Genomic DNA, 27,038 nt, shown 5'->3' on the forward strand with positions numbered 1-27,038 from the left:
TTGTTGTCAAAATCATTGATTCATCATGCTATACTAGATTTTTAGTGCACATACCATAGATACCAAAACTCTGACCTAACAAGTGGTATACAAAATGATAGAAAATGGCAGGCACTATAATGAATTTGAAAATATTGTGTGCTTAACAGTACAGTTACGATGGGATTTACAATTAGAAAATATCGATAAAGTATTTTAAAATTTAATTTATAACATATAGGCAACAAAGATAAAAACACCTCAACCATTATGTTAAGTACGCAGTTCAAATTGAGTAATTTCTTAAAATTACATAACTTTAGTTACTTCACAATTTAAGAAATCAAGATTAAGATGTTCCATTTTGATCAGATAAATGTTGAATTATGGAAAGAATAAGAAAAAAGTACTTTCTACACTATTTAAACACAATCCTTTATGGTTCTAATGATAATTTTCCACAATAATGGAATAAAAGAATCCAAAAACTTTAAAGTATGCACGGGAGACATACAAATGGAAAAATGATTTCTATATGAGCTCAAAGTAATGATAAAATCGGGCTTGATTTCTAAAAAGACAATTGAGGCCCCTTTTTAGCTGTAAACAACTTGCTGTATGTAATGCAATACCATATTTTGGGAAATTTCAAACATTCACAATCCACAGGAAAAATACTCAACACTCCTACACTATTTTTTTTTTTTTTTTTAAGCCCACAATAGTGCAGTCTTTCAGCTACAAAGCCAGAAGCCAGTTATAAAACCAGTACTTTTCCACTAGAGTTACTTACGGGGCGGGGAAGGGGATGTTTGACACTGCAAACGTTAGGGTCTAAAATAAGATCATTGCAAGGAGTTACTACAACACTCACACTGCCAGCACTGTCATGGCAACAATGAACTAGCTAGGAGAATGCTCTTTTAACATTCAAAGCTAACCCAGAGTCTATTACTCATGGAAATATACCAAATTTTCTTTTAGGCAGTTCACTAAAGAAATCATCTTACTTAGTAATCTCTTAATGTAAAAACAAACCTTTCACACACCATATTTCCAAGAGCCAGAGCCTCCATGCAATCAGCTGAAATTTATAATGACAACATAATAAAAATTATGCACCACAACGAAACATGAAGATCAATCGGGGTCCAAATGCAATTTAAAGATGGGTCAGGGTTTAAATAAGAATTTGGTATGCAATTTATTAACATCTAACAATGTAGTTTCCCCTAGAAACACCAAAGTTTTACATTTCATCCTGAAGGAAAAATAATTTGGAACAAAAAGTAATATATATTTTCACTGCTAGGAGTTTTATATTAAATTTTTATCCAGAAAGTGTAGTGTAGTGGTGAAAAGCATGGACTCTGGACTCTCAATGCCTGGGTTTGAAATCTGGTTCCTCTTACTAGCTATGATACCTTGGGCAAGTTATTTAACCTATCTGGGCTCTGATTTTTCTTCATGCATAAAATAGGGATAATAATATCTACTCTTACAGTGTTGTGAAGACTGAATGAAATAATATACAAAAAGGGCAAAGAATTAGGCTGCACATAGAGAATGCCTATTCTTACGACATTCAAAAGTATACATTCTGCCAAACAAGAAAGATTAAAAGACTACTGACGATAATTTAAGATGACTTGGTTCCAATGCCATGGCAGCTTAGGAGGAGCCCCCAAACACACCCACACATAACCAAGCAAATTCAAGAAATCTAACATGGTACATACAAAATCTCTTCAAGCCTTGTTACTTTTGCTGAGGTAACTTTCTGGCAATGTATCTTTGCTTAGTTACTTTGTTTTAATCATACCAAGCTGTCTAAGCTAGGCCAGTTACCAGGCAAGAGTGAAAGGCCTCAGGGACTTTCAGTTTAAGATGTCAGGCTCCCATTGCAGTGGGCAGAGTAGGAATACCGAGAGTGCAGCTCTAATCACCTCAGTAGACCTTCAAGGCTAACAGTCTCTGGAGTAGATAACTTGCCTAAAGTATCAGGCATGAATCGACCAGGCATAGAAGATTTAATTGCTTACTCACAACACTGGTGTACAAGCCATGATTTGCTTTTCCTATATCATGTGTACCTGAAGATGTATTTGAAAGTCCAACGTTCACAAGTGGAATAACAGACTAACATATCAAAGGAGGAATCCAGTTCCCAGATGGCTAAAACAATATTTATACAATCCTTAATTTGGTTCCTAGAGGTGTTATTTCCTCTAGAGTGCTATTTCCTGAGTCAGGGAACCTGGAAAGTAAGTGAAAACTTTCCCAGTTGCTCAGAAACTTGGGAGTACCCTAAAAAGTGTATGGTGCCACAGGGCTCAATTTTCCATCTCTTCTCTATGGCACTATGGGGGCAGAACAGAATATTAATAGTTAACATTTACTCAGTGCTTACTGGATTCCAGTAAGCATTGCGCATGTTACCTCATTTAATCCTTTCAACTCTGTGAGGGAACTGAGGTTTAAGGAGGTTATGTAATTTGCCCAAGGTCACAGAGTTTGGCAGAGCAAGACTGAAAGCCAGGTCTGACTAACTCCAAAGCCCATGATCTTGATAATTATACTCTAATGCTGTCCAGATACTGAAGCAAAGGCCTTGGCCATGGACCTCTCCATGTACACTTGACCATCTGGATGACACAAGTAACTGCCTGCCTGCAACTCCTCCCTGCTGGTGCCATGCTGACATAGCAGAATGGTGTTGGACTCCAAGGAGGGGATGGATGCTACATATCTGCCATCACATCTAGGGCAAACCTCTGGGCAGGCCAACTACCCTGGGCAGTGGCTGGTTAGAGGCATCCTCTGCTAAAGCTAGACATCAGCATTAATCAGCTTATATACGAACATTCAATGTACAAAAGGCAATTAGGAGTGTCAATATATGTGGATAAAAGATGTGGGATGTATGAAAGTCAAGTACATAAAAATCCTAAATTCTAAACAGAAAAATCCTAAAGCAATGCCAGTTTGGAGTACGACTTATTAAGTAAAGCACCAAAAGCAAGCTTATCATCAACATCACTGCCAATATTTGAGCACTTACTATGTACTTCTGCATGCTTTACGTGTTCATTTAAGTCTCCGAACTACCCTGAGTTTGGTATTATTATTACCTTCATCTTACAGATAAGTAAATAGTATCAAAGAGTTATTCATAATTAAATTTACAGGTTACAGGGGAGTCTGGGTAGCTTAGTCGGTTGGGCATCCCACTATGGTCCGGGTCATGATCTCACAGTTCATGAGTTCGACCCCCATCACTGCCCTGGGCTCACTGCCATCAGTGCAGAGCCTGCTTCAGATCCTCTGTCCCCCTCTCTCTGCCCCTCCCCCTCTTGTGCGCTGTCTCTCAAAAATAAATTAAAATAAATAAATTTGTAGGTTACAAAATATTGAAGATTACAAACTAACTGCTTTACCAATATGATCTTTATAATCACACCACAGGGTAGATAATAAAATTATGTAAATTCACAGATGAGGAAACTGAAACTACAGAGGTTAATTTATTCATGAGCATATTACTGGTAAAGAAAATCCAGTAAGGTCTTTTTTTTTTTTTTTTTAATTTTGTTAATGTGTATTTATTTTTGAGAGAGAGAGAGACAGAGAGAGATAGAGCACAAGAGGGGGAGGGGCAGAGAGAGAGGGAGACATAGAATCTGAAGCAAGCTCCAGGCTCTGAGCTGTTAGCACTTCGAACCTCTATCATCAACAAAACTGAACCAATAAAGATTATATTTTATAACTTAGGTCTGCCAAAGCATACATTACTTGTTAGGTAAAAAGGTTAGGTAAAAAAGTAGACTCAGCTTAATTTGGTGAGGTATATCAACAACTCTGAGAGACCTTATTTTGTGAGAAAACTCTCCCTATCATTTAAATCACTTTTTACTTTTGAAAGGCTTCTCTTAAATATGTCCTTCAGTACCATTGAACAGACCACTCTACCTCTATTTTGCAAGGCTTGGTCTTTATCACATGATTGGAAGAACATCTTACTGTGTTTAGGCTATGAATAGCATTTGAAAAATCACTCAGTTATAATTATAGACAGCTAACACCTGCCAACTTGCTAGAAAATGAAATCATGTAAAATTTTAAGACAAGTGTGCAATGCTTGTCAAACACTGAAGTATCAAAACAGTAAATGCTTACTTTTAGTGGGATAAACTAAGATTTTAATTAGACTTTACTGAATATTACATATAATTGACAAATTGTCCTAATTTTTAAAAAGCATATTTATTAGCTTGTCAATCTAAACAATTTTTAAGTTAAAACACTAACTGAATACTATTCAGTTAATGAATATGCATATATGACAGTTGATATGGAAAAGATAACTCACAAAATTCACATCATAAATGTTACTTCCCTTTAGTATGGTTTAAAAGCTTAGGAAGTTGTTTTAAGGTAACTTCATAAGTAATAATTTATAAATCGATGAAGCTGTTTCCCTTTTAAAATTAAAAACAGGGTAAGAAATAAAATATAAAACTAAAAGTGTCTCATTTTTCTAAGGTAAGTACATATTTCATTGCAATCTTATAAGATTTTCCTATTTTGTTATATAAAAGAGATTAGAAAATGAGAAGACGTAATTTTTGTGTTGCCAAATTTCATGAGTTTTTTTCCTTATAAATTGAAAAATGTCAAACCTGTGGCAGTCTATAGTAACACAAAGACTTTTAACAATAACAATGCCAACTGGGAAGATCCAATAAATGGTCCTAGTTGTTATCCTACATAACTCCCTAAGTATATCCAGTAAAAAAAAAAAAAAACAAAACATTTTTTAAAAATAAGCATCTTTTAAAAGACTTTTTTTTAAATGCACATTGTGGTAAATGCATCTTTATCAGCACTAGTTTAACTCAGTGTAATAACCAAAAGGAAAAAGAAAAAAAGCAAAACATGAAATGTTCCCATAGACTGCCTATCTAGCTGAGGTTTTCATACTGAAATTTCCAGTCTGCCCAATGCCCCCAACAATACTACCATCAAAATTCTGAAGAACTCTCAGATGCCCCTGAGTATACTGTGCCTGCATAATTAAAGTACTAGGTAATTTCATCAAGGTCAATGAAGGTCTCCATTAATGTAATAAATGTGATCTAGGAAAGTTGGGCCAAAGTAAAGCCTATCTTCCATTGACTTCCATTTAAAAAGCAGGTTATTTTACCATGGCATGAAAAAAATAGTCTGATTTGAGAAACTGTGACAGAGATTAAAAATTGGTGGTAAGGCTTGCTTGGTGCTAATGTATTTCCAACAGGACTTTCTTCCTTCCGTGCACTTTAAGCACTGCCTCCCCTCCCCTAGCATCTATCTCCCTGTCCTTCCACAAGTTCTAAAAATTTCCCATTTCTATGGTTCCTCCATGTTAATTTGCTTCTAAATAAACACTGCCTGTTTTCAAATATGAATATTCTTTATGATTATGATGTGACACCAAATAGGACCCTTCTGTATCAAAGTTTAAGTGATTGATAATCCTTTATTATACCCAAGATTCCATGGCTATTTTTCTGTCAGGTCAAATTTCAATAAATCCTTAAGTTGGTTCTTATTAATTTATTTTCCACTGAAATGGTTAAAAGATATTCCACAAATTTCTACCAGTCACCAAAAGGAAAAAATAACTCTAAAACAAAAAGATCATAAATGTTCTACTTCATGAATGATCTATACAGCACTTAAAGGGCACAAAGTGTTAAACATGAGAAAGTAATTTTAATTAAGCTAAACTATTGTTTCAGAGGGTCCTTCATGATGCCATGAGCAACCCTTGACCTTAAATTGAAATCTAATAAGTGTTTAACATCTCATTTTCCTACAAAACACTACATCCCATTTATAAATTAAACAATGTACTAGAAACCATTTTTTAAAATAATCATTCTGTTTTTTGTTGTTTTTTTCCTCATGGTAGTAGAGACCATCTGGGACACTGTAATAGGAATTAAATATTTGAAATCTGAAAACTTAAAAAAAAAAAGAGTGTGTCCTTGTTAGTTTCAGTCTTTCTGAAAAGTCAGAACAAAGGAAGAGGACAGGATGTATTTATATATTACAAAGAGGACACTGAGGACAGATAGTACAGATATGATTCATCCTGTAAGCCAGTGTTGGGGAAGGGGGTGGGGGGGGGGGTAAGATAAGCTCTTACTTTGTCTTCAAACCATTTAGGAAAAAAAAGTTAATAGTTGCTTTCAATTTCTTCACATTCTCTATCCAAAGAAACACGGACAACCCGAGGGTAAATAGCATTCTCCTCTGAGTTCAAAAGCTACTAAAGAAAGTGGTCAAAGGTAGGAATGAGAGGAAGCACTGAATAGAAAAGGCAGGAGGCTTTCCTAAGGAAAGGGACTGAGTTCTCAGTGTATCAACAAAATAAGGCCAGAAAATAGTGGATATGGAAGAGAGAAGTTTAGTGCAAATACTGAAAGAAGACTCGTATTTGCTGTGGCTAAGAGTAGCAGTGAATTGTTTGAAATGCACCACCTTAAACTTTTGGTTTTGACTAGGCATAGCAGTAAAAAAGAAATCAAAACAATCAGTTCAAAAGGCCAAATCTGCTTCTAGAATGTTCCTAATCTGGTATATTTTATAGCATCATTATAAATCATGTTTCAACCTAATAGAATCTAAATTATAATGGGCCAAAGCAATATTTTATCTAGTTAGATATAAGATCAACTTTTATAGCCTTTGACTAAACTTATCTGCCTTCTTATCCCCATTCTTCCTCACCAACAGAAATTTTTTTGTTCAAGTGATGGGGCTCTCCTGGCTCTTAATGGCTGAATGCAGATTAGTTCAAATCAAAACCAGAAATGCCCAATTTCCTTGCCAATGACTGGCTTAGAAAAGGGCATGTGACCCAACCCTAGTCAATAAAAATGGACAGGAAGTCTGCTGGAGGCTGAGAAAAGCTTTTCTTCCCTGATAAACACATGTGAAGAAACTCTTCTCAGCTACACAGAGTCATGACTACACATGGTGCTTGGAATAAGGCAACTTGCAACCATGAGCAGAGACAGTACTTGCTGAGGAAAGGAGCAGAAAGAAGGCAAAAACGAATATAGTTGAGCTAATCAATCAATCCATGAAGCTTGAAATTGCCCAACCTCAAGATTTATTATACTAAATAATAAATCTCTTATTGTTAAACCTACAAACTATATATTACCCAAACTGGTATCAAATGGATACTCCAACTGCAGCTTTAACAATTGAAATGTGCATCATGCCCAACAGCTAAAGTTTCATTTCCCCCCGGGGGGGGGGGGGGGGTAACAATCACTTCACTAAAGGAAAGCCTCCTCCACCCCACTTAACAAACATACTTTGTTACTTGGTCTAAATTTTCTAAAGCCAAATTATTTTCAGACAGTGTTAATTGCTGGCAATCTCATAAAAAAAACTTAACAGATTCCCTTTTCCACAGTACAGAAATGAAAATGATCAAACGACCATTCTTAGAAAAGTACTTGACTATTTTGAACACTCTTCATAATCTTTTGATGAATATTTACACACTCACATTCCTCCTTTAATTACCTGCACCCTAAAACTACAGTTCACCAGTGGACTATAATAGTGTATCAGGCCAGTGTTAACACTTCTGTTCCTTTGTTCAGAGAATCAAGAATATCGAAAAGATATTATGGGGTTAAAAACAACAACAAACCCAGCATAAATAAGGCCTATTAGAAGACCTTCCTCCAAAGCAGGGAACAAATCTTACTGATCTTCCAGTCTGAAGAACAGTGCCTGGCACAGAACAGTTCTCAAAAATGTGTTCAATGGATTTACGTATGTTGTTGTGAAGTCAATAAACTGAGAACAGGAATACAGAGAATGCTCTTTCCCAATGTGCCATTTTTTTTTATATATACAGGTTTAGCCATTTTGAGTTGATCCATCTTATCCCTGCCCCACCAACTTTGCTCCTGATTACAGTCCTCTGAGCTGACCTAAAACAATCAAGAGCAGAACAGCTGTAGGGATTGCAAATTCAGTTCAGCTTTTGCTGATCTACCAATGAATAACAGAAAGCATTATGGAGTACCACATTTAATTATCTGGTTTCTCATGTGAGGCTGGAGCAGTATGTGGAAGCCAGATGATGCTGGACATTATGTGACATTCTCAAGCAGTTTAAATTCTATCCTCAAGGATTTTAGACAGGAGAGTAACATGATCAGATTTCATTTTAGATAAATGACTCTGCAGTTATGTGGAGCATGGATATAAAGGTGGAGGATGGGTTAAGTCTGGAGAAGTGACGGATAACAATAGCAGAACTACAATGGTAGTAGCAGGGGCAGAAATCCCTTCGGGAGCTATTTCTAATCAGGTGCATCACAGGTAACTTAATCTCAACATGTCTAAAACAAAACTCACCGCTCCTCCTAAACTGACCCTTTACCACTCTTCTGTCTCAGGAATTGACTGAACTAGTAATCAAGTAGTTCAAGCCAGAAACTTGAGAGCATCCTTTATTTTGTTATTTTCTTCATCTCCTGTATCCAATTCAATACTATCTCCTGTTTCTAACTCTTAGCTATCTCCCAAGCCCATTCACTGTTTCCCACTTTTCCCACTATACCCTAATCCAACCATAATTTTGCTTTGGACTGGTGGAATTATCTCCTGATGCTGCATATCCACTCTTCACCCCTGAAATTCATTCTCCGCATTGCTTCCAAAGTAATCCTAATACACCGTGGATCATGTCACAGTCTTGCTCAAAACTCCTCAGTGGCTTCCCATTGTTCCTAGGATAAAGTCCACAACTCTTTTTTTTTTAATTTTTTTTTTAACATTTATTTATTTTTGAGACAGAGAGAGACAGAGCATGAACGGGGAAGGGGCAGAGAGAGAGGGAGACACAGAGAGAGAGGGAGCCAGAAGCAGGCTCCAGGCTCTGGGCCCGGGGCTCGAACTCATGGACCACAAGATCGTGACCTGAAGTCGGACGCTCAACCGACTGAGCCACCCAAGCGCCCCAAGTCCACAACTCTTAACTTGGCCTTCAAGATCCTGTTATCCAACTCCTGCTTAAGAACAGTAAGAATTCCTAATATTGCTGAGCATGTCTTATGTGCTAGGCACTGTGCTATGTTTTGCAACCATTATTTCGTTTTATTCTCATTGTGAGCAAAAACTGAATCAAGGAGAAATGTATTCAACATTGTAGAGCTAATAAAGCATTAGAGCTAGGTCTGACTACAGAGGATGTGCTTAAGCTTTCACTCTCCCTTCAAACATATGCTCCAATCACATTGTATTACTTTCCGGTCCTAGACCTCATCTGCTCTCTCTTGCCATGAGGTCTTCACACAACTGTTCCCTATGTGTGGAATGTCCCCCTCACAAATTTCATTTTTGCCTGGATTATATTTATTCATTCACCAAATCTCTGCTTAAATGTCATCTCTTCAGGGAAGTCTTCCCTTACTATCTAAAATTATATTATTTGTTTATTGTTTATGGTCCCTCTCCAGTAGAATGTCAAAGTTGTTTACCACTGGTTCTTAGTTCTTAGAATGGCATTCACCATGGATTCAATAAATAATCGCTGAATGAAGGCATGAATTAAGGATGTGGGGATGGAAACTCCCTAATCTGGTGACTTTATTCAGGCTGATAAAAAATAAAAAGAAGCCAAATATAAATTTGTTCAGACACTGGATATTTATTTAGTAGCTTCCAGGTCCCAGTCAATACTCTTGAGAACTTACAGCCCTCCGAGGAGACAGTCACATAAACATGTGATTATAGCACAATATAAGTAAAGTACCTGTTATAATAGTAGCAGGAATTAAGTGCAGTAGATGCAGAGATTAAAAGTATAAATTTATGGAAAACCTTCACTGTGGAGGCGATTCTTGAATCTTTTTGCAGGAGGAATGAATCTTGAAATATGTATCATGTAGTCCGTGTCTTTCACTTACGATAAAGGAGAGGAGCATCCATTATGTACTGGGGCACTTTACATCTCATTTATTCTCACAACAGCTCTATGTTATTATTCCCATTTTATAGATGTTGGAAATCCAAGCTAAGAGAGATCAAGTAACTTAACTTGTCCAAGGTTATGCAGTACATTAATAAGGAGGAGAATTTGAGCTCAGGTCTGGCTCCAGTACCCATTTACTTACCAATATACCACAGTCCTTTGACCCTGCACTCCCCAGAGCTTAATTACTTTTGTTTTTAATATAATTCTTAACCAAATTGGTTATCTGGTTTCCCATTTGGATATAAATAAGCAGCAAAATTAAAAATTCAGGAAGAGAACAAAGTGTACTGACAGTAAGGGAGGGAACAAAAAAACTATTAAAATTGAACACAAAAATTCAAAAAACGTGGATCATACAGTCCTGTATACTCTACCCTCACCTATACAACAGTACTTGATGTGCATAATGATGACTCTATTATGAAAAATGATTATTGTAGATGCTACAGTCTAAGAAATAGAGAAATAATTTTGGATGCTTAAAAGGTAAACATCAGGAATCTAGAAAATTAATTCCTCTCTGATAACTCTGGATAAATGAACTGTAATGATTGTTCCCAAACTGTTTGTGAGAAGAAATATCCCAAGATTTTAAACAGAGTCTTCATTTTATGGACATGATTATTTTTCTATTGCTTCAAACTAACCAAAATAGAAAAACTATTAATCTTAGCTGACATATATACCCAAGTAAATTAAGAGCTCCTCATAAATGACTTCGATTCAGTAACTTAGACATAGTGTCACTGACCATTCTTAGTATATAAAAACCTTTCTCAAACCAAACCAAACCTTTCCTAATAAATCTTCCAATAAAACAGGAGAGTTTGACTATGTATAGAAGAGGAGGAAAATTAACATTTTTCATTGGTTGCACTCAAAACTTAAGTAGGTATATATGTGAAGAAAACAATTGAGGCAAACACAGAGAAAACTAAGTAATTTACCACAGGAGTGTTTCTATCATTCACTTAACCTGGGTTCAACTTTCAACTATAAAGAAGCTAGCTTCTTTATAATATACTTATTATTTTATATAATTCATTTTTTTAAAAGAAAGGTTGCCTTTAGAGAACAGACCCTGATTTTTTTGTTTTGCTTTTAAGAACAAGAGAAAAATTGTTTCACCATTTATCTTGAACAAGAAACATTTATCATTTTAGAGGCTTTTAAACGAGAAACTTTCCACACAATATTGTTTGTACTGATGTGAAAAGTACACTGGCTATACTTCCTAACAACATGTAAAAATGAAAAAGCAAGTCTTTACTTGCCATTAACTGTAACTCTCTCTTATTTTTCCAGGAGGAATGCAGTTCCAAAACTCTCTAGAAAGACAATGCTTATTTACTTATATTTGAAAATTGCTTTCACTTTAATTCACCTTATTCAATTTTGGCCCCAAATTCAATGTTTTACAAGCCACTCAATAAGATGTAGAATGAACTCGTAATGAGTTCACTTAACCACCTCTTAGAAGCAAATACAACTGCAAGCAAAACTGCGCTTTACTAGATGGACAGTTGTAATTACAATGTTTTCTTACCTGGACGCTCTTCAAAATAAACTCACTTTTCTCTCTTACATCTTTAAAGGGACATCTCTTAGAAAGCATAAGCAGATGAGCAAGAAGCTTATTCAACCCATCCAAAGAAACAGCATTTGAAAGCCCGTCTGATGGACGAAAAGGTGTCTCTTTCACCGAACGAAGATACTCGGTTCTTCTTAAAATGGTTTGCCTAATGTTTTCCAGTGCTGTCTCTCTAGTAGTTGAATCTCTACTGCACAGTCCATCCCACCTCACTTCATTCTCTCCTTCAGCCATGACAACTGGAGATTTTTCTTTGCAGTCTTCAGTTACCCTTCAGCATGTCCCCAAAAGCACTTCGTATTTTTAAAACGAGGAATGTAAGAGTAAAATCAGAGAAACCGAATCGTCATGAAAACACAGATGTCTGGCTGACATTTGGAACAAGAAGTGTCTTTTATATTGATGGCTTTCAAGCGATCTACAAGACAGAACTTACCCTCTTCCTACATGAAGGGGCAAGCCTTGTCAGAGACTGAAAAAAGTTCGAAAGTTGAAACCCTACAGCGCTGGCTTTGCTGGACAGGCAGTCTCAGGGAAGTGCTCTCCTCTGTCTCGCGGGGTCAGCGGATATCCTCACGTTGTGGAGCTGTCAAATCCGTGCTCTGCCCAAAAAGGCTGGTAACAGTTGAACGCGCTCCAGCCATTCGGGTTTTTTTGGTCTGGGCGGCCACCGGGTTCTCAAGAGCATTCCCACCCCGCCCCTCCTCAATCCCCGCCCTCCGCAGCTCCTCCCTTCGCCTCAGCGGCCGGCCAAGGGCTAGTGGGGAAATCTCGCCAAACCCTTGCTCACTGGCCGCCGCGACTGGAGACCCAGGCGTTCCTTGGGGACGGCAGCCTCCGGCAGCCGCTGTCTCGACTACAGCGTTGGAGGAAAGCGTCTCCGGCCGCGACGATTCTGGACCCCCAGGCGGACGCCACTTCTTTTCCTATTCCTGCGTCCTCGCCCACCTCCCACTAAGCCTGCAAGGCAAAGGGCTGGCCCGCAATCTCTAAATGCCGGGCTGCGCCGCGAAGCTGGCGGAGCAGCGAGGCCTGAGGCGCAGAGCCCGCCCCTTCGCCCAGCCCCATCGGTGGGGCTCGGCCCAGAGGGCGGGAGCAGGGAGGGGAGATGGGGTCCTCACCCCACCAGCCCCTCCCCTTTCTCCGCCCGACATAAACCAGGAGCCGCCCCTGCCCCAGCGCCCTCTTCCCCGCCCAAGCAGACGCGACCCGCAGAGGCAAAGCCATTGGAAAAAGCCCCGCCCTCCCGCTGGCTACCTCCAGACCCTAAGTCCGCGCGCGGCCTCCCACCGCTGCCGGCTGCTACGCATGCGTGATGGCGAGCAGGGCGCAGGCGCTTAAGGGACATTTTGCGTCGGGGGCGTTTTCCGTGCCCTGACGTTTGGATTCTCTGGACTGGAGTAGGGGAAAGAAAAGTAAGGAGGCGTTGAAGTACACTGAAACAATTACAGACAAGGCAAGCACGGAAAAGAAATCGGGCGTAGACACACACTTGGAAGAAATTGAATCCAAATTTAAGATTAGCCTGAAAATAGCGACGGTCTATTACGCCAAACCCGCGGTTTGAGGAGACAGGGCTTCCTCGCATTGACTTCTGGGGAATGTAGTTTTGATGCGGCCGACGCATTCTGTTGGCGATAGAAACTACAGTCCCCAGGAGCCACTGCGACGTTGTCCGTAGCGGCCTTCAAGCCAACGGTTTGCGCGAAGGGAGGTTGAGAGCGTCGACTGGGTGAGCACTGTAGAGTTGCCTGCCACTTTTACTTGGACAGGATTTTTCCTTCCTTCATTTCCTCAGGGATTTTGGAGACGACGCCATCTAGGGCTATCCTCGTAGCCAAGGGACTTTGTCCAATAATCTGCGTGGGAAGGAGTAGTACAGGTTCCCAAGGCCGAGGGCGCGTTTGGCGCGGGAAATGGTCGCAGTCCCGAGGGTCGGAGGGAGCGGCAGAAGGCCGGGCAACAGAGATGCTGTGAAAACAAGTGCACCTTGCTGCGGACTCGCGCCGAGGGATTAGGTATCCCTGTGCAGTTGCACTTTTGTTTGCCATCGTGTAGGAGAGTTCGGTGCTTTATGCGCCCAAATGAAATCCCAGGCAGGGCTTTGAAAGCGAGTTTTCAAATCCATTTTGCGTGAGACTAAGGGGAAAAGAATCCCCAATATTCCTAGAAATCAATGTTTGCAGGGTTTAAGGATACTCTATGAAAGAAGACCTATAAAAATATCCAAAATTTAGTATATTTAAAGGATTCAGTCATTTGTTTTTAAGTTACCGTTTTTAAAAATTCATTCCTTATGAGAAAAGTCAAGATGTGAAAGGCAGTTAATGGACTGAGAACCAAATTAGATTTTAATTCTAAACGTTGCAGAATAGATGTGTTTCTAAAAATATAGCCTTGTTAGGTTCTGAGTATACAACAGTGAAAAAGACACAGCCTCTACCTAGTTACAGAATCTAATGGCTAAACACGCAATTATAGTATGATGTCATATCTGGCTATCTAGGATGGCTAGAAAGAAGATAACTTAGCTTGATCTTGGAAAGTCAGGAAAATCTTTATACCAGGGAAAGAGGGCCAAAGGAATAGCATGTGGTGAGTCCCAGAAGTGAGAAAGATGAGATATTTTCAGGAAAATTGCAGTAAGCCAAATCGTATACATTTTGGGAAGGATAATATTTGTGTATTGATGTATTTTGAAGTTGCAAAGAGACAAGTACTGTGAATTCACCAGATAGTTTCTGAAAATGACCTGTCCTTCAACAGATTTATAGTTTTGATGAATTAGTCTAAATGTAGCCCTGCTACATTCAATGCTACTGGTTTAAATCAGATTTTATTTTTAAACGTGAACTTCTTATGAGTACGATTTAAAAAATAAAAAAGACATTCCTTTTTTGTCCTTTTTTTGACCTCATCCTCCTTTGTCCAGCCCGCAAAGAGTAGGGTCATTCTTAAATCTATGTCCTTTTTTTTTGCTGTGTAGTTGAATATGATCTCATCCATACCCATGGTTTCACTACCACTTATGACTTTTAAATGTATAGCTCCATCCAACTTTATCTTTCCAGCTTTCATATATTTATTTCCATTATATTTCTTTTTGGAATTCTCAAAAGCACCTCGAGCTCAACATGCCTAAAACCAAATGCATGGTTATCTCTAATGAACCTGATTCTTTTCCAGTGTTCCCCATTTCAGTTAAGGATCCTACCATCCACTTGTGAAAATTTGAAAACTACACTTTATTCTTGATTTCTTCTGATCCTTCGTACCTCTATAGCCAATTATTACCAAATCCTATCAATCTCATTTCCCAAATACCCTCCAAATCCATCCTTTCCCCACCATCTACAGAAGCACAGTCTTTTCCAATCTGCCATAATCTCTTGCCAGGACCATTGCAATAGTGATTATTCACTCTGACCTTTATCCATTAGTTCTCCACACAGGAGCCATAATGATCTTTTTGAAATGCAAATCTGACCAGATTTTCTCTTAAATCATTCATTGGTGTCTTAGTATTCTTAAGGCAAAGCTTCTTTGTAAAGCCTAGTGTCACCTGGTCCCTTTCTACCTCTCCAGCCTCACTTTGTATACCTGTCACTCTCCACCTATCTCTGCATCAGCCCTGCAGATCTTCAGTCATTGGTTCTCATATTCCCTTTCATCCATTCATACACTCAACAAATATCTGTTGAGTATCTAGTGTGCAATGGAACAACGAAGATATATCATTGAGCACAATATACACTGACTCTTGAACAACAGGTTTGAACTGCACAGGTCCACTTATGTGTGGATTTTTTTCTTTTCTTTTTTTTTTTGGTAAGTACAGTACTGCAAATCTATTTTCCTTATGGCTTTCATAATAACATTTTCTTTTCTCTAGCTTACTTTATTGTAAGAATACCGTCTATAATACACAAAATATGTGTGACTCAACTGTTTATGTTATCGGTAAGGCTTCTGGTTAACAGTAGGCTTTTAGTAAAGTTTGGGGGGAGTCAAAAGTTATATAGATTAAAAGTTAAGGGATTTTTTTACTTTGGTGGAGGGTCGATACTCCTAACCCCCACATTGTTCAAGGGTCAACTGTACAGCTGTGCAAAAGTCCCTATTCTAGAGCTTGCCTTCTGTTAAGGGGAAATCAACAATAAATATGTGATATATGTGGCAAATGAAGACAAATGCAATGAAAAATAAACCAGGAAAGGGACTAGGGAGTGCCAGATTGTGGGGGGCAAGGTTCAATTTTAAATAAGGTGGTCAGAGAAGACCTAATCAAGAAGGGGACATTTGAGGGGATCTGAAGCAGGAGGAATAAGCTGTGCAGATACCTCGAGGAAGAACATTCCTATGCAGAGAACAGCCAGTGCAAAGGCATATGGGCAGGAGCAAAAAAATAGCAGTGTAGGCTGGAGCACAATGAGTGCAGGGGAGAATAACATGATGTTACAGAGGAAGGAAGTCATGTAGGTGATTGAAAGGACTCTGCTGACTTTTTAACAAATAGGAAGCCATTGAAGGGCTTTGAGCAGATGAGTTGCATGATCTGACTTTTTTAAATGATTACTTATTTGAAATTGTGTTGAGCATAGACCACAGGGAAACAGTTTAGAAGTTTAGAAGTAGAGACACTAGTTAAGAAGCTCAAGTAATAATCCAGGTGAGAGAGGATAATGGTAGCTTGGACCAGGGTGATAACAGTGGAGGTAGTGGGAAGAGACCACACTCTGGATCTATTATGATAGTATAGCCAACAGGTTTTGCTGATTGGTCATGAGGTGTGAGCATATAAGAGTCAAAGGTGAGTCCCAAGTTTTTAGGCTGAGCAGCTAAAAGGAAGGAATTGCCATTTAATGTTGTGAGAAAGTCTCCAGATTTGTGTACAGAGGTAAAGAGGTGGAAATCAAGAGTTTTGTTTGGCCATGTAAAGTTTGAGATGCCTCTAAGCTATTCAAGTTGAAGTACAGAGTAGGCAGTTGTATAAATGAGTATTGAGATGACGGGAAAGATCTGGTTGTAGAGAGAATACTGGACTTCACAGTAGTGTTTTGACAGCAGTTACAGCCTGAGAATAGTTGGTGTCACAGAAAGAGGCACTCCATAGAATTTGGGTCGATTTGGGTCGATTTGGAGTTATCTGCAAAGGGCACTGTGCAGGAGCAGCCAGTGAACGGAGAGGAACACCCACAGAGTGTGGTGTCCTAAAAGCCAAGTGAAAGTGGTTAAGGAGGAGGGAGTGCTAAGTGTGTGAAGTGCTGTCCTGGATCAAATGAGATAAGGATTGATTAACTGACCACTACATTTAGTAATGTGGAGGTCATTGAAGATCTTGAGAGCAGTTTTGGTGGAGTAAAGAGTATAAAAGTCAGATGGACATATTTAAGAGAGAATGGGAGAACTGGAGACAGTCTGGATACAGCACCTCTGGTACTGTTTTGTTTGTCCAGACTGTTTTAGCCTGTCTTTGACTCCCCTTCCTGTAGATGTTAGGTCAAATCCACTTTTCTCTGAGTTTCCCTTATCTTGTTGACTGTCCCTATCATAAATAACTTTTATTTTACCATATATCTTTAGTTGCTAATAAGTTACAAATACAGTTTTCGAATGGTGTGTGAAAGTTTGCTTCTAAAGTTTAAGCACAGAAGAGCAGTGATTGTACCGATTTTTGCTCATCATCTCCAGCTCCAAGTACAGTGCTTGGCATCTAATATGAACTTAGTACATATTTGATGGATAAATGGAAGACTAATGTCACAAAATTTTCAAAGGCATTGCATATTTACCTGTTGTTTACAAAAACACAAGATAATTGATAGAAGTGACTTCATAACGAAAACATTTTTGAAAATTTGTCTTAAAAGAGCAGAATTTCTGTTGCAAGTGAATTACAGTGCTCACCCTTGTGAAATTGAATTTGCTAACATTTTTACTATATTCCTGCATACCTCATGTTGTTGCAAGATAGTAAAGTATATATATGTAGAGTATAGTATATGTAGAGAAGTTGTTGCTTTAAATGAATAGTGCTTTAGTCCAGGAAAAAGCTGACTGGCTGGTCTCCCAAGACGCCTTTATTATGAAATTCATTGATGAATTTACTATAAAAAAATCACTCCTAAGTCTTGTGGTCTTAGAAGCACAGTCTTGCTAAGTGTACCAGAGTTCCTGGGTTGATTGCTATCCAGATGGTGAAGAGTAACTCCTTCCATTAATTAGAGTAGGGAATACACTATGAATTCCAGTCTTGGGATGGGAAGATACTGCGTCCAGGTTGGACATGTTGTTAATCATCTTGTTTGAAGGACTTAAGAGTCATGCAGGTGAACAGTACCTAGTACTGCTTCTGGACAACCTTTCTGCACGAAACCTTAACTGTTGTTGAGAGATGTAGCTATATATTCAAATAGTGAGAAGAGCATGGACCTCAGAGTCTCAGAATCTTGGCTTTGGACCCCAAGTCTGCTTTTTTATTAGTGTGAATTTGGCCAATTTTTTTCAACCTCCCTGACTTTGGATGTGGGAGATGAGATAGCCTTGGTGTTCTTATGACTGTTGTGAGGATTTAATGTGATAACATATATAAAGCTTTTAGGTTAGCATCTGGCATATATTGGTACTCAAGAAACCGTATCTTCTGAAATAGTCATCGATATGTAAAGTAATATTTGTCCTTCAGTTTGATTGAAATTAATGAAATGTTTATAAAGTATTTTGTAGTTGAACTGAAGGGTGCTATTTTGTATAATCGTATTGCTGACATTCTGTAAGAATGAGATCCTTGAATTATATTTCATTTTTCTCAAATTTGCAATTTATTTTTAATAATATTTTGTGTTTTAAGCTACTTAATTGGGAAAAGTTACAATAAGTAAAAATATGGCAATTATTTTTCTCATAAAACAGCAGCATAAATAGATTACATTTTTGAGCAAGGAATTCATGTCCAGCTTTATTATAAAAATTACTAAAAACACCATATTTCATCAATAACATGTCTATATGATATAAAACATTTAAAGAATGTATACTTCAAAAATAAACTATTGGGACCTCATGAAGATAAAAAGCTTCTGCACTGCAAAGGAAACAATCAACAAAACTAAAAGGCAACCAACGGAATGGGAAAAGATATTTGCAAATGACATATCAGACAAAGGGCTAGTATCCAAAATCTATAAAGAACTCACCAAACTCCACACCCGAAAAACAAATAATCCAGTGAAGAAATGGGCAGAAAACATGAATAGACACTTCTCTAAAGAAGACATCCGGATGGCCAACAGGCACATGAAAAGATGCTCAACGTCGCTCCTCATCAGGGAAATACAAATCAAAACCACACTCAGATATCACCTCCCGCCAGTCAGAGTGGCCAAAATGAACAAATCAGGAGACTAGATGCTGGCGAGGATGTGGAGAAACGGGAACCCTCTTGCACTGTTGGTGGGAATGCAAACTGGTGCAGCTGCTCTGGAAAACAGTGTGGAGGTTCCTCAAAAAATTAAAAATAGATCTACCCTATGACCAGCAATAACACTGCTAGGAATTTACCCAAGGGATACAGGAGTACTGATGCATAGGGGCACTTGTACCCCAATGTTTATAGCAGCACTTTCAACAATAGGCAAATGATGGAAAGAGCCTAAATGTCCATCAACTGATGAATGGATAAAGAAGTTGTGGTTTATATACACAATGGAATACTACTTGGCAATGAGTAAGAATGAAATATGGCCTTTTGTAGCAATGTGGATGGAACTGGAGAGTGTGATGCTAAGTGAAATAAGTCATACAGAGAAAGACAGATGCCATATGTTTTCACTTTTATGTGGATCCTGAGAAACTTAACAGAAGACCATGGGGGAGGGGAAGGAAAAAAAAAAAGGGTTAGAGAGGGAGGGAGCCAAAACATAAGAGACTTTTAAAAACTGGGAACAAACTGAAGGTTGATGGGGGGTGGGAGGGAGAGAAGGGTGGGTGATGGGTATTGAGGAGATCACCTGTTGGGATGAGCCTGGGTTTTGTATGGAAACCAATTTGACAATAAATTTCATATTAAAAAAAATAAAGAATGTATAGCTTAGGGAGATCTAAGTGCCACTCATAAAATTTTATTTAACAGGATATAGTTTTACACTGTTTAATTTACAGTTCTTAGTTTCATAATGTCTACCTTTTGCTACAACAAATAAACAGATGTTATGGAATTTAGAAGAACTGCTTCCAGTTGGTAAATTTTCATAAGTACATTCAGAAGACTGTTTGAGAAGCAGGATTTTTCCATGGCTGAGAAAATATTGAGATGTTTTGCTCACTTTGGGGAGAAGCAGCATAGCATTTCTGCAAGACCATTGACTTTGAAGTTAATACCTTCAAATTCTTCTGCCATTTACCTCATACAGGTTGCTAACCTTTCTAAAACCCCATTTTCTTTGTCTATAAAATACAGAGCATATTATTATCCATTTCTGATCTTTGAATATACCAAATTTAAGATCCTTATTTTTTTCTACTCACAGTGCCCTTACCAAATATTTTCACATGGCTGCCTTCCTCACTGTTTTGGATTCATCTAAAAAGCCCTATCTTCGGAGAGACTTTACCTGACCATTTTAGCTAAAGCAGACCACCTGTTTCCCTTTTTAATCTTCATCACATCAATTCAGTTATCCACTTGTATATGTTTGTTTTATGCTTATTTTGTGTTCTTCTGCATGAAGGACTCTTGTCTTATGTACTACTATACTCTCAGTGCCTCAAACAGTGATTCACACATGGTAAATGCTCCTCAAATACTTGACCCACTGTCTGACTCTCCCTCATAGACTTATTAAGAAGACTCCATAAAATAATGTATGTAATGCACGTATATGCTTGGCACCATTTTCTCTGTATATTTTGTATATTTGTTTTCCTATGTCCTATCTAATTCTAAAATTTTTGAGACATAGGCTTAACACACACACATATGTAAAATCTAATAGTTATAACTACTATTATTAATAGTTAATATTCATAATGTGTTCATTCTGTGCCTGTATTATGCTAGCTGATTTATATGGATTTTCTTTCCATTAACTCTATGAAGTAGATCTTATTATCCCCATTTTTATAGGTAAGGAAGCTGAGGCCCAGAGAGTTTAAATAACTTGCCTCAAAACACATAAGGTAGTAAGTAAATGGCAGAGCCAGAAGTGGAAACCATACCTGACAAAACTCATGTTCTTAACTTCTTTACAGTGCTTTATCACTTCCCCCAAACGGGTAAGTATTAAGTAAATGAGAACTTTTGTGCAGTCACTCTTTTCTCGTGACAATTTAGGGAGTGGGGAGTGTATCAACTATAGAGCTTAAACACCAAGTTAGAGCTCAAATGTTCATTCTTCTACCTTCCCCAAAGAAAGGCTTTCTGCCTTCTTGCTGTGCCATCTCATCAGCTGCAGTTGCTCAGCTTCTTTATATTTGTATTGAAAATGGAAGAAACAAAACTTAAGCCAACTTCTTAAATGTTGTTTTTACTTAAAAATTTTTTTTAATGTTTATTTTTGAGAGAGAGAGAGGGAGGTGGGAGGGGCAGAGAGAGACAGAGACACAGAATCGGAAGCAGGCTCCAGGCTCTGAGTCAGCACGAATTCTTTATTCTTTGTACCCATATTGTATTTAATGTCTTACAGTGTCAGAAACCCGCAAAGGTCTAACTTTTAAAGGTAGCCTGACTCAAGTATGAACAGGGTTAGTATTAACAACTCCCAATATCCATTACAGCCCTATTTTTGCTGTTTATTCAAAATAACAGATTGCAGCTGTGGCTTTTAATTTTCTGTGTAACTTTTGTCTAGTCTTTTGATCTTTCTGGGCCTCAGAGTCTTCATCTGTGAAATGAGGGCAGTTGGAGTAGATTTTCTTTTTTTAACTAAAGCCCATAATTGCATTAAGGTTCACTCTTGTGTTGTACATTCTAAGGGTTTTGACAAGTGCATAATGTCATGTACCCACCCATGCAGGATCATATAGAATAGTTTAATACTCTCCAAAATTTCCTGTGTTCCATCTATTTATGCCTCCCTCCCTCCCCTTGAAACCATGGCAACCACTGATGTATTTACTGTCCTATAGTTTTACCTTTTCCAGAATGTTACGTGGTTGGAATTATACAGTATGCAGCCTTTTCGTACTGGCTTCTTTTACTTCACAGTATGCCTTTAAGTTTCCTCCATGTCTTTTCATGGCTTGGTAGATCATTTCTTTTTATCACTGAATAATACCACAGTTTATCTATTCACCTTTTGAAGGACATCTTGATGGCTTCTAGTTTTTGGCAGTTATGGATAAAGCTGCCTGATTTATTTGTACAGGTTTTTTTGTGGACATAAGTTTTCAACTTACTTGAATAAATAACTAATGTCATCATTGCTACATTGTATGGTAATCTTTTTTTTTTTTTTAAGTTTATTTATTTTGAGAGAGAGCATGCACCTGCATGCCCAAGTGCAAGTTGGGGGGGGGGGGTCAGAGAGAGAGAAGGAGAGAGAGAATCCCAAGCAGGCTCCAAGCTGTCAGCACAGAGCCTGATGTGGGGCTCAATCCCATGAACTGTGAGATCATGACCTGAGCCAGTATCAAGAGTCAATTGCTTAACCCAATTGAACCACCCAGGTGCTCCACATTGTATGGTAATCTTATGTTTAGCTTTGTAATAAATTCCTAAGTGTCTTCCAAAGTAACCATACCATTGTGCATTTCCATCAGCAATGAATTACAGTTCCTGTTGCTCCACATCCTCACTAGCTTTGGTGTTGTCAGTGTTTTGTATTTTAGCCATTCTAGTAAATGATGGTATCTCATTTTAATTTGCAAATGCCTAATATAGTATTGAGCATTTATTCATATGCTTATTTTCCACCTGTATTTATGTTCTTTTGGTGAGGTGTCTGTTCACATCTTTTTCCCATTTTGAAGTTGGGTGGTTCCTTTTTTTTTTATTATTGAGTTTTAAGAGTTGCTTGTATATTTTAGACACAAGTTCTTTATCAGATAAGCGTTTTGCGGATATTTCCCAGTCTGTGGCTTAACTTTTTATTCTCTTGACAGTGTCTTTTGCAAAGCAGTTTTAAATTTTAAGTAACAAGGCAAACTTGTTAGTGTTTCTTTCATGGATTGTCCTTTTTGGCATTGTATATAAGAAGTCATTGTCAAAACCAAGGTCACCCACATTTTCTCCTATGTTAATCTAATAGACGCTTTATAGTTTTATGTTTCACATGTAGGTTTATGACCCATTTTGAGTTAATTTTTTGTGAAAGCTATAATGTCTGTGCCAAGATTTATTGATATTTTCATTAATAAAGTTTCTGCTGGCTCTGAAATTATTAATTATTTTGATCAGTAATACTAAGAGGTAAAAGACTTTAAAAAATAGTATACTGAATATTTATAACCATATAAGTGTTATCCTTCAAAACTATTCCTTCAGAGGGAGAGGCTTGAAGTCAGCCCAAAAATATGGTCAAGGAGAGGAACATATTAGGAAATGGGACTAATGGTTCCATTTCAGTGCTGCTTTACTGTTATATGTTATTAACAGCAGTGGTATGAGTGTTAGAGGTGTAAACTGTCAGGGAGACTGCCTACCGTTAGGAATATTGAGATACCTGTTATTTGTCCACATTGCCATTTCTTTGCTACTTTTCTGCCTGGTCATACAGTTTTGGAAAAATCCATCAATGATTTCTCCCCAATAGTTTCCCTTTCTGTACCATGAAACACTGAAGCCATCTGAACCTTAAATATCTCCTTATATAATGACTGACTTAATTTAAGTTTGTAAAGGAAATTATTCTAATTATCTTCTTTTTAGTAACATGAACAGTTTGTCTCCAAATGCTTAGTCTTTCTTTTCTTTCTTTTTCTAAGTAACAGAGGAAAATGGAATTTTACTATTTTGTATTAGAGTAAGATTACTGCATTGCACATTATAATTTTAGAGGTAGACCTGCCATGAGGGATTGATGATAAAATTGTTGACCTTCTTAACATACATTTACAGTGATCACATCAAATATAAGAAGTACATATTCTCATTGTGTTATCATCCATGTGACTTGAGTTGCATATTTAATCAAAAGCCCAGCATGATATTACGAATTCATGGGAAGTGTGTACTATTACCTAGGAGATTAATAACATTTCTTAAATTTTCTGTTTATTACCTCCTACTGACTTAGATTTGTAAAAGACTATAAACGTAATTAAATTAGATACTAATTTGTGACTGCTGTTGTACAGTCCTCTATCACAAAATCGCTCCCATTTCATGGAACAAAAAAAGAAGGAGAAATAAAGGGAGAGTGATGAAGAAGGGGAGTCTCAGCAGTGAAAGAAAGGTCTTTTTTTTTTCTTTTCCAGAAATTTTATAATTGAAAAAGAAATATATTCATTATGAATCTTTAGATAATAAGTAAAGGAAGGCTTTCACTAAGTGAGTTCAATCCCCATGTCTGGCCCTGTAATGATAGCGTGGAGCCTGCTTGGGATTTTCTCTTTTCTTCTCTCTCTGCCCCTCATCCTCTTGCTCGCTCGCTCTCTCTCAAAATAAATAAACATTAAAAACATTTTTTTTAAAAGGAGACTTCCTTTTTAAAAAAGTTAAAGATTGTAGTGTTCATATATTTAAGTTCACGAACTGTGAGATCATGACCTAAGCCTATATCAAGAGTTGGGCACTTAATCGACTGAGCCACCCAGGCACCCCATAAAAGAAGTCTCTTTCTTTTTCTTCCTTTACCCTCCTACACTGGGAATATGAATTTCTTTTTGTAACAGGATGTTTTAGACAATTTTCTCTTTTTCTATTGTCACTTGTTATTTCATATTATTGATTACATACCTTGTAATATTTTGATAGTTGCCTCCTCTGTAGAACTGCTTTGAAGATTCTGTAAATAGATATTGCCTGAAATCTGTTCTATGAAATGCTAATTTCTCCAGGAGATCTCCCAAAAAGGTTTCTGTTGCAAACAAGTTTGGGAAGTGCATGGTTTATTGCTGGTTTGGAAGTTCACAGTGATAGTAGAATATTAAATATACTGACAAAACTTGCAGGTTAAGAAGTTGGCTAATTTTGTTTTACCCATTTGCCCAGATTTATTTGTCTGGAAATCTGTTTAATTTAAGGAGTAACCTCAATGAATATCTTTTGAAACTAGTATTTTGGTAAATACTGTATAATAGTATGAATCTTTAGTGAGTGGTAGATCTATAATCTTTAAATATTAGAATAAGTATTTTTCTTTAAGTCAAGTTATCTTTATCATTTGGTTTTTTTCCTTTACAGCACAGGTCATCCCCTCTACCCCAATCATTCTCTTCCCCAGACCAAATGTTTTTAGTCATTTAGCTCACTTAATTGAGCACATACTAGAAATATAAAGATAAATAAAATAAAGTTCTGGCTTTTGAAGACCAAGCACTCTGATTCGATAGAGCAGGGGAGCCATCTGTAAGGGATACCCCCTCACATCTTTAAGTAATTTTAGAGATCCGTGATCAGCACTTTGCACTTACTTATTTAATAGCATGAGAAAAGTATTCTTAATGTATAGTTTTCTAAAGACTTTATTCATTGAACCTAAGATGCCAAAGATTGTAAGGCACAGCTTTACTTTATGTACCACAATGAAAGAAAACATGTTGCCAAATATAATTTAAAGGTGAATTTTGATACCAGAGATGTAAAATGTATGTAGTACATTTGTGAATGTTAACTGTTAGACTTAAATGTATTTTGTTTTATGTATTTCTACTACATTAATTGATTGAAGGGCAACAAATGTTTATTCAATGACTACCATATGAGTCCAGTGGTTAATAGAATAATGAATAAGATATGGTCCCTTGTTCTTAAGGAACTACAGAGGAAGACAGATGTGTGCAGACGTTGCTAAAATAAAATTATTTTTGCTAAGGCAACTAAGTTAAATCACAAACTGTAATAAGTACATCGAAGATATTGCTAAATTAATGACAGCTGATAGCTTTGTAACAGTTCTACATTACCAGCTTCAAAAACCATCTAGTGTTAATTTTTTATTCTTTTGTTGTCAGAGGCAGTTGAGCGGTTAGTGAATAGGAGGGAGAAATGTAAAGAAATGTTTATTTGGGAGTATATATGTGTATGTTTTTCTTAAAGGAGAGAATAGAGTTTGTTTTAAAGATGTTTTTTGTTTTTCTCGGTTGTTATCTCCACAGGAGGTCTATTTCAAGGGAAAACAATTCTGATAATGGTAATGTTTGTTTGCTTTGGAAAATTTACAAATTGAATTATACTCAGCCAAACATGTTTCTCTGTGTGTGGATTTATAGGAGGGAAAAGTGTTAACCTTAGGTTGGCATCTGTCTGCTACAGCTATTTTGGTTGGTCTGCCCACTTTCAGTGGGTGCACTTAGGGAATGCAAGCTTATTTTAATTTCGGCTTAAATAAATAGCATTAAGAAAATTAATCTATTAATTTTTTTTTACCTGAGGCTAAATATAGGGAAAGTTGGATTTACTACGATTTATGGAAAGCAGTGCAGAAACAGAAAGGGCAACACATTTAGAGTCCAGAGACCTGAGTTTGAATTCTGTTTCTGCCACTTATTAGACATGTGACCTTAGGCAAGTCACTTAATCTTTTCGCCTTAGTTTCCTCTTGTTTTCAAAAATGACTATAATGATAGTATACTACTTTGTAAGGCTAAGTTAAAATTTGATGTAGGGCACCTGGGTGACCTACTCAGTTAAGTGTCTGACTTCAGCTCAGGTCATAATCTTGCAGTCCTGGAGTTTAAGCCCCACATTGGGCTCTGTATTGACAGCTCAGAGCCTGGAGCCTGCTTCAGATTCTGTGTCTCCCTCTCTCTCTGCCCCTCCCCTGCTCATGCGTTTTCTCTCTCTCTCAAAAATAAGTAAAGGTTAAACAAAAATTTTTAAAAAATTTGATTGTATAAAGGTTTTATAAATTATAGTACTTTTCAAGTATTAGTTGATATCGCTTTTAGTAGTGATATGAGGAATATACGATGTAAGACTATATACATTTTGCAGAATTGACTTTTGATTTGTCTGTATTTATATGAACATTAGTCAAAAAAAAGCGATGTAAATTTCTTTGAGATATTTCCTAGAATCTCATTTTCTCTCTGTTAAGCATTTCAGAGATACTTCTATTTACAATGTAGTGGGGATATTGATAAATATATTATTATCTTTATATATGTACAGTTTTGTTTTTGTTTTTATTTTTTTATCCAGGTCAGATTGTTACAAAGCTTTAATAAGTTAACTAAGGGAAACTTTGTCTGAAACACAGTATTATAGACTGGAAAAATACTCTCAAGATCTAGTGAGGTATTTGAACGTTAGGATCT

General features: G+C 37.3%; 2 protein-coding genes across 8 annotated transcripts in view; one reads left to right on the plus strand and one right to left on the minus strand.

The window, feature by feature from the left end:
• Positions 1 to 12,740, minus strand: part of SESN1 (sestrin 1) — a 113,281-nt gene extending 100,541 nt beyond the window's left edge. Inside the window, exon 1 of one of the 2 annotated variants that reach the window (XM_042939517.1) lies at positions 11,577 to 12,740. In XM_042939517.1, coding sequence (XP_042795451.1) covers positions 11,577 to 11,855 — 279 coding nt within the window. In that variant the 5' untranslated portion in view covers positions 11,856 to 12,740. The remainder of the gene's footprint in view (positions 1 to 11,576) is intronic. The other variant, XM_042939515.1, reaches the window with a different exon arrangement.
• Positions 12,741 to 12,923: 183 nt separating this feature from the next.
• The window catches only part of CEP57L1 (centrosomal protein 57 like 1), a 75,262-nt gene continuing 61,147 nt past the window's right edge, over positions 12,924 to 27,038 (plus strand). For 2 of the 6 annotated variants that reach the window (XM_042939521.1, XM_042939524.1), the window contains exon 1: positions 12,924 to 13,036. The gene's annotated coding sequence lies outside the window, so the exon portion shown is untranslated. Of the gene's footprint in view, positions 13,037 to 13,256; positions 13,354 to 27,038 lie in introns of those variants that run through there. The other 4 variants (XM_042939520.1, XM_042939525.1, XM_042939523.1 and 1 more) reach the window with 3 other exon arrangements.

This window comes from Panthera leo, chromosome B2 (genome assembly GCF_018350215.1).
Source record: "Panthera leo isolate Ple1 chromosome B2, P.leo_Ple1_pat1.1, whole genome shotgun sequence".
NCBI classification, from domain to species: Eukaryota; Metazoa; Chordata; class Mammalia; order Carnivora; family Felidae; genus Panthera; species Panthera leo.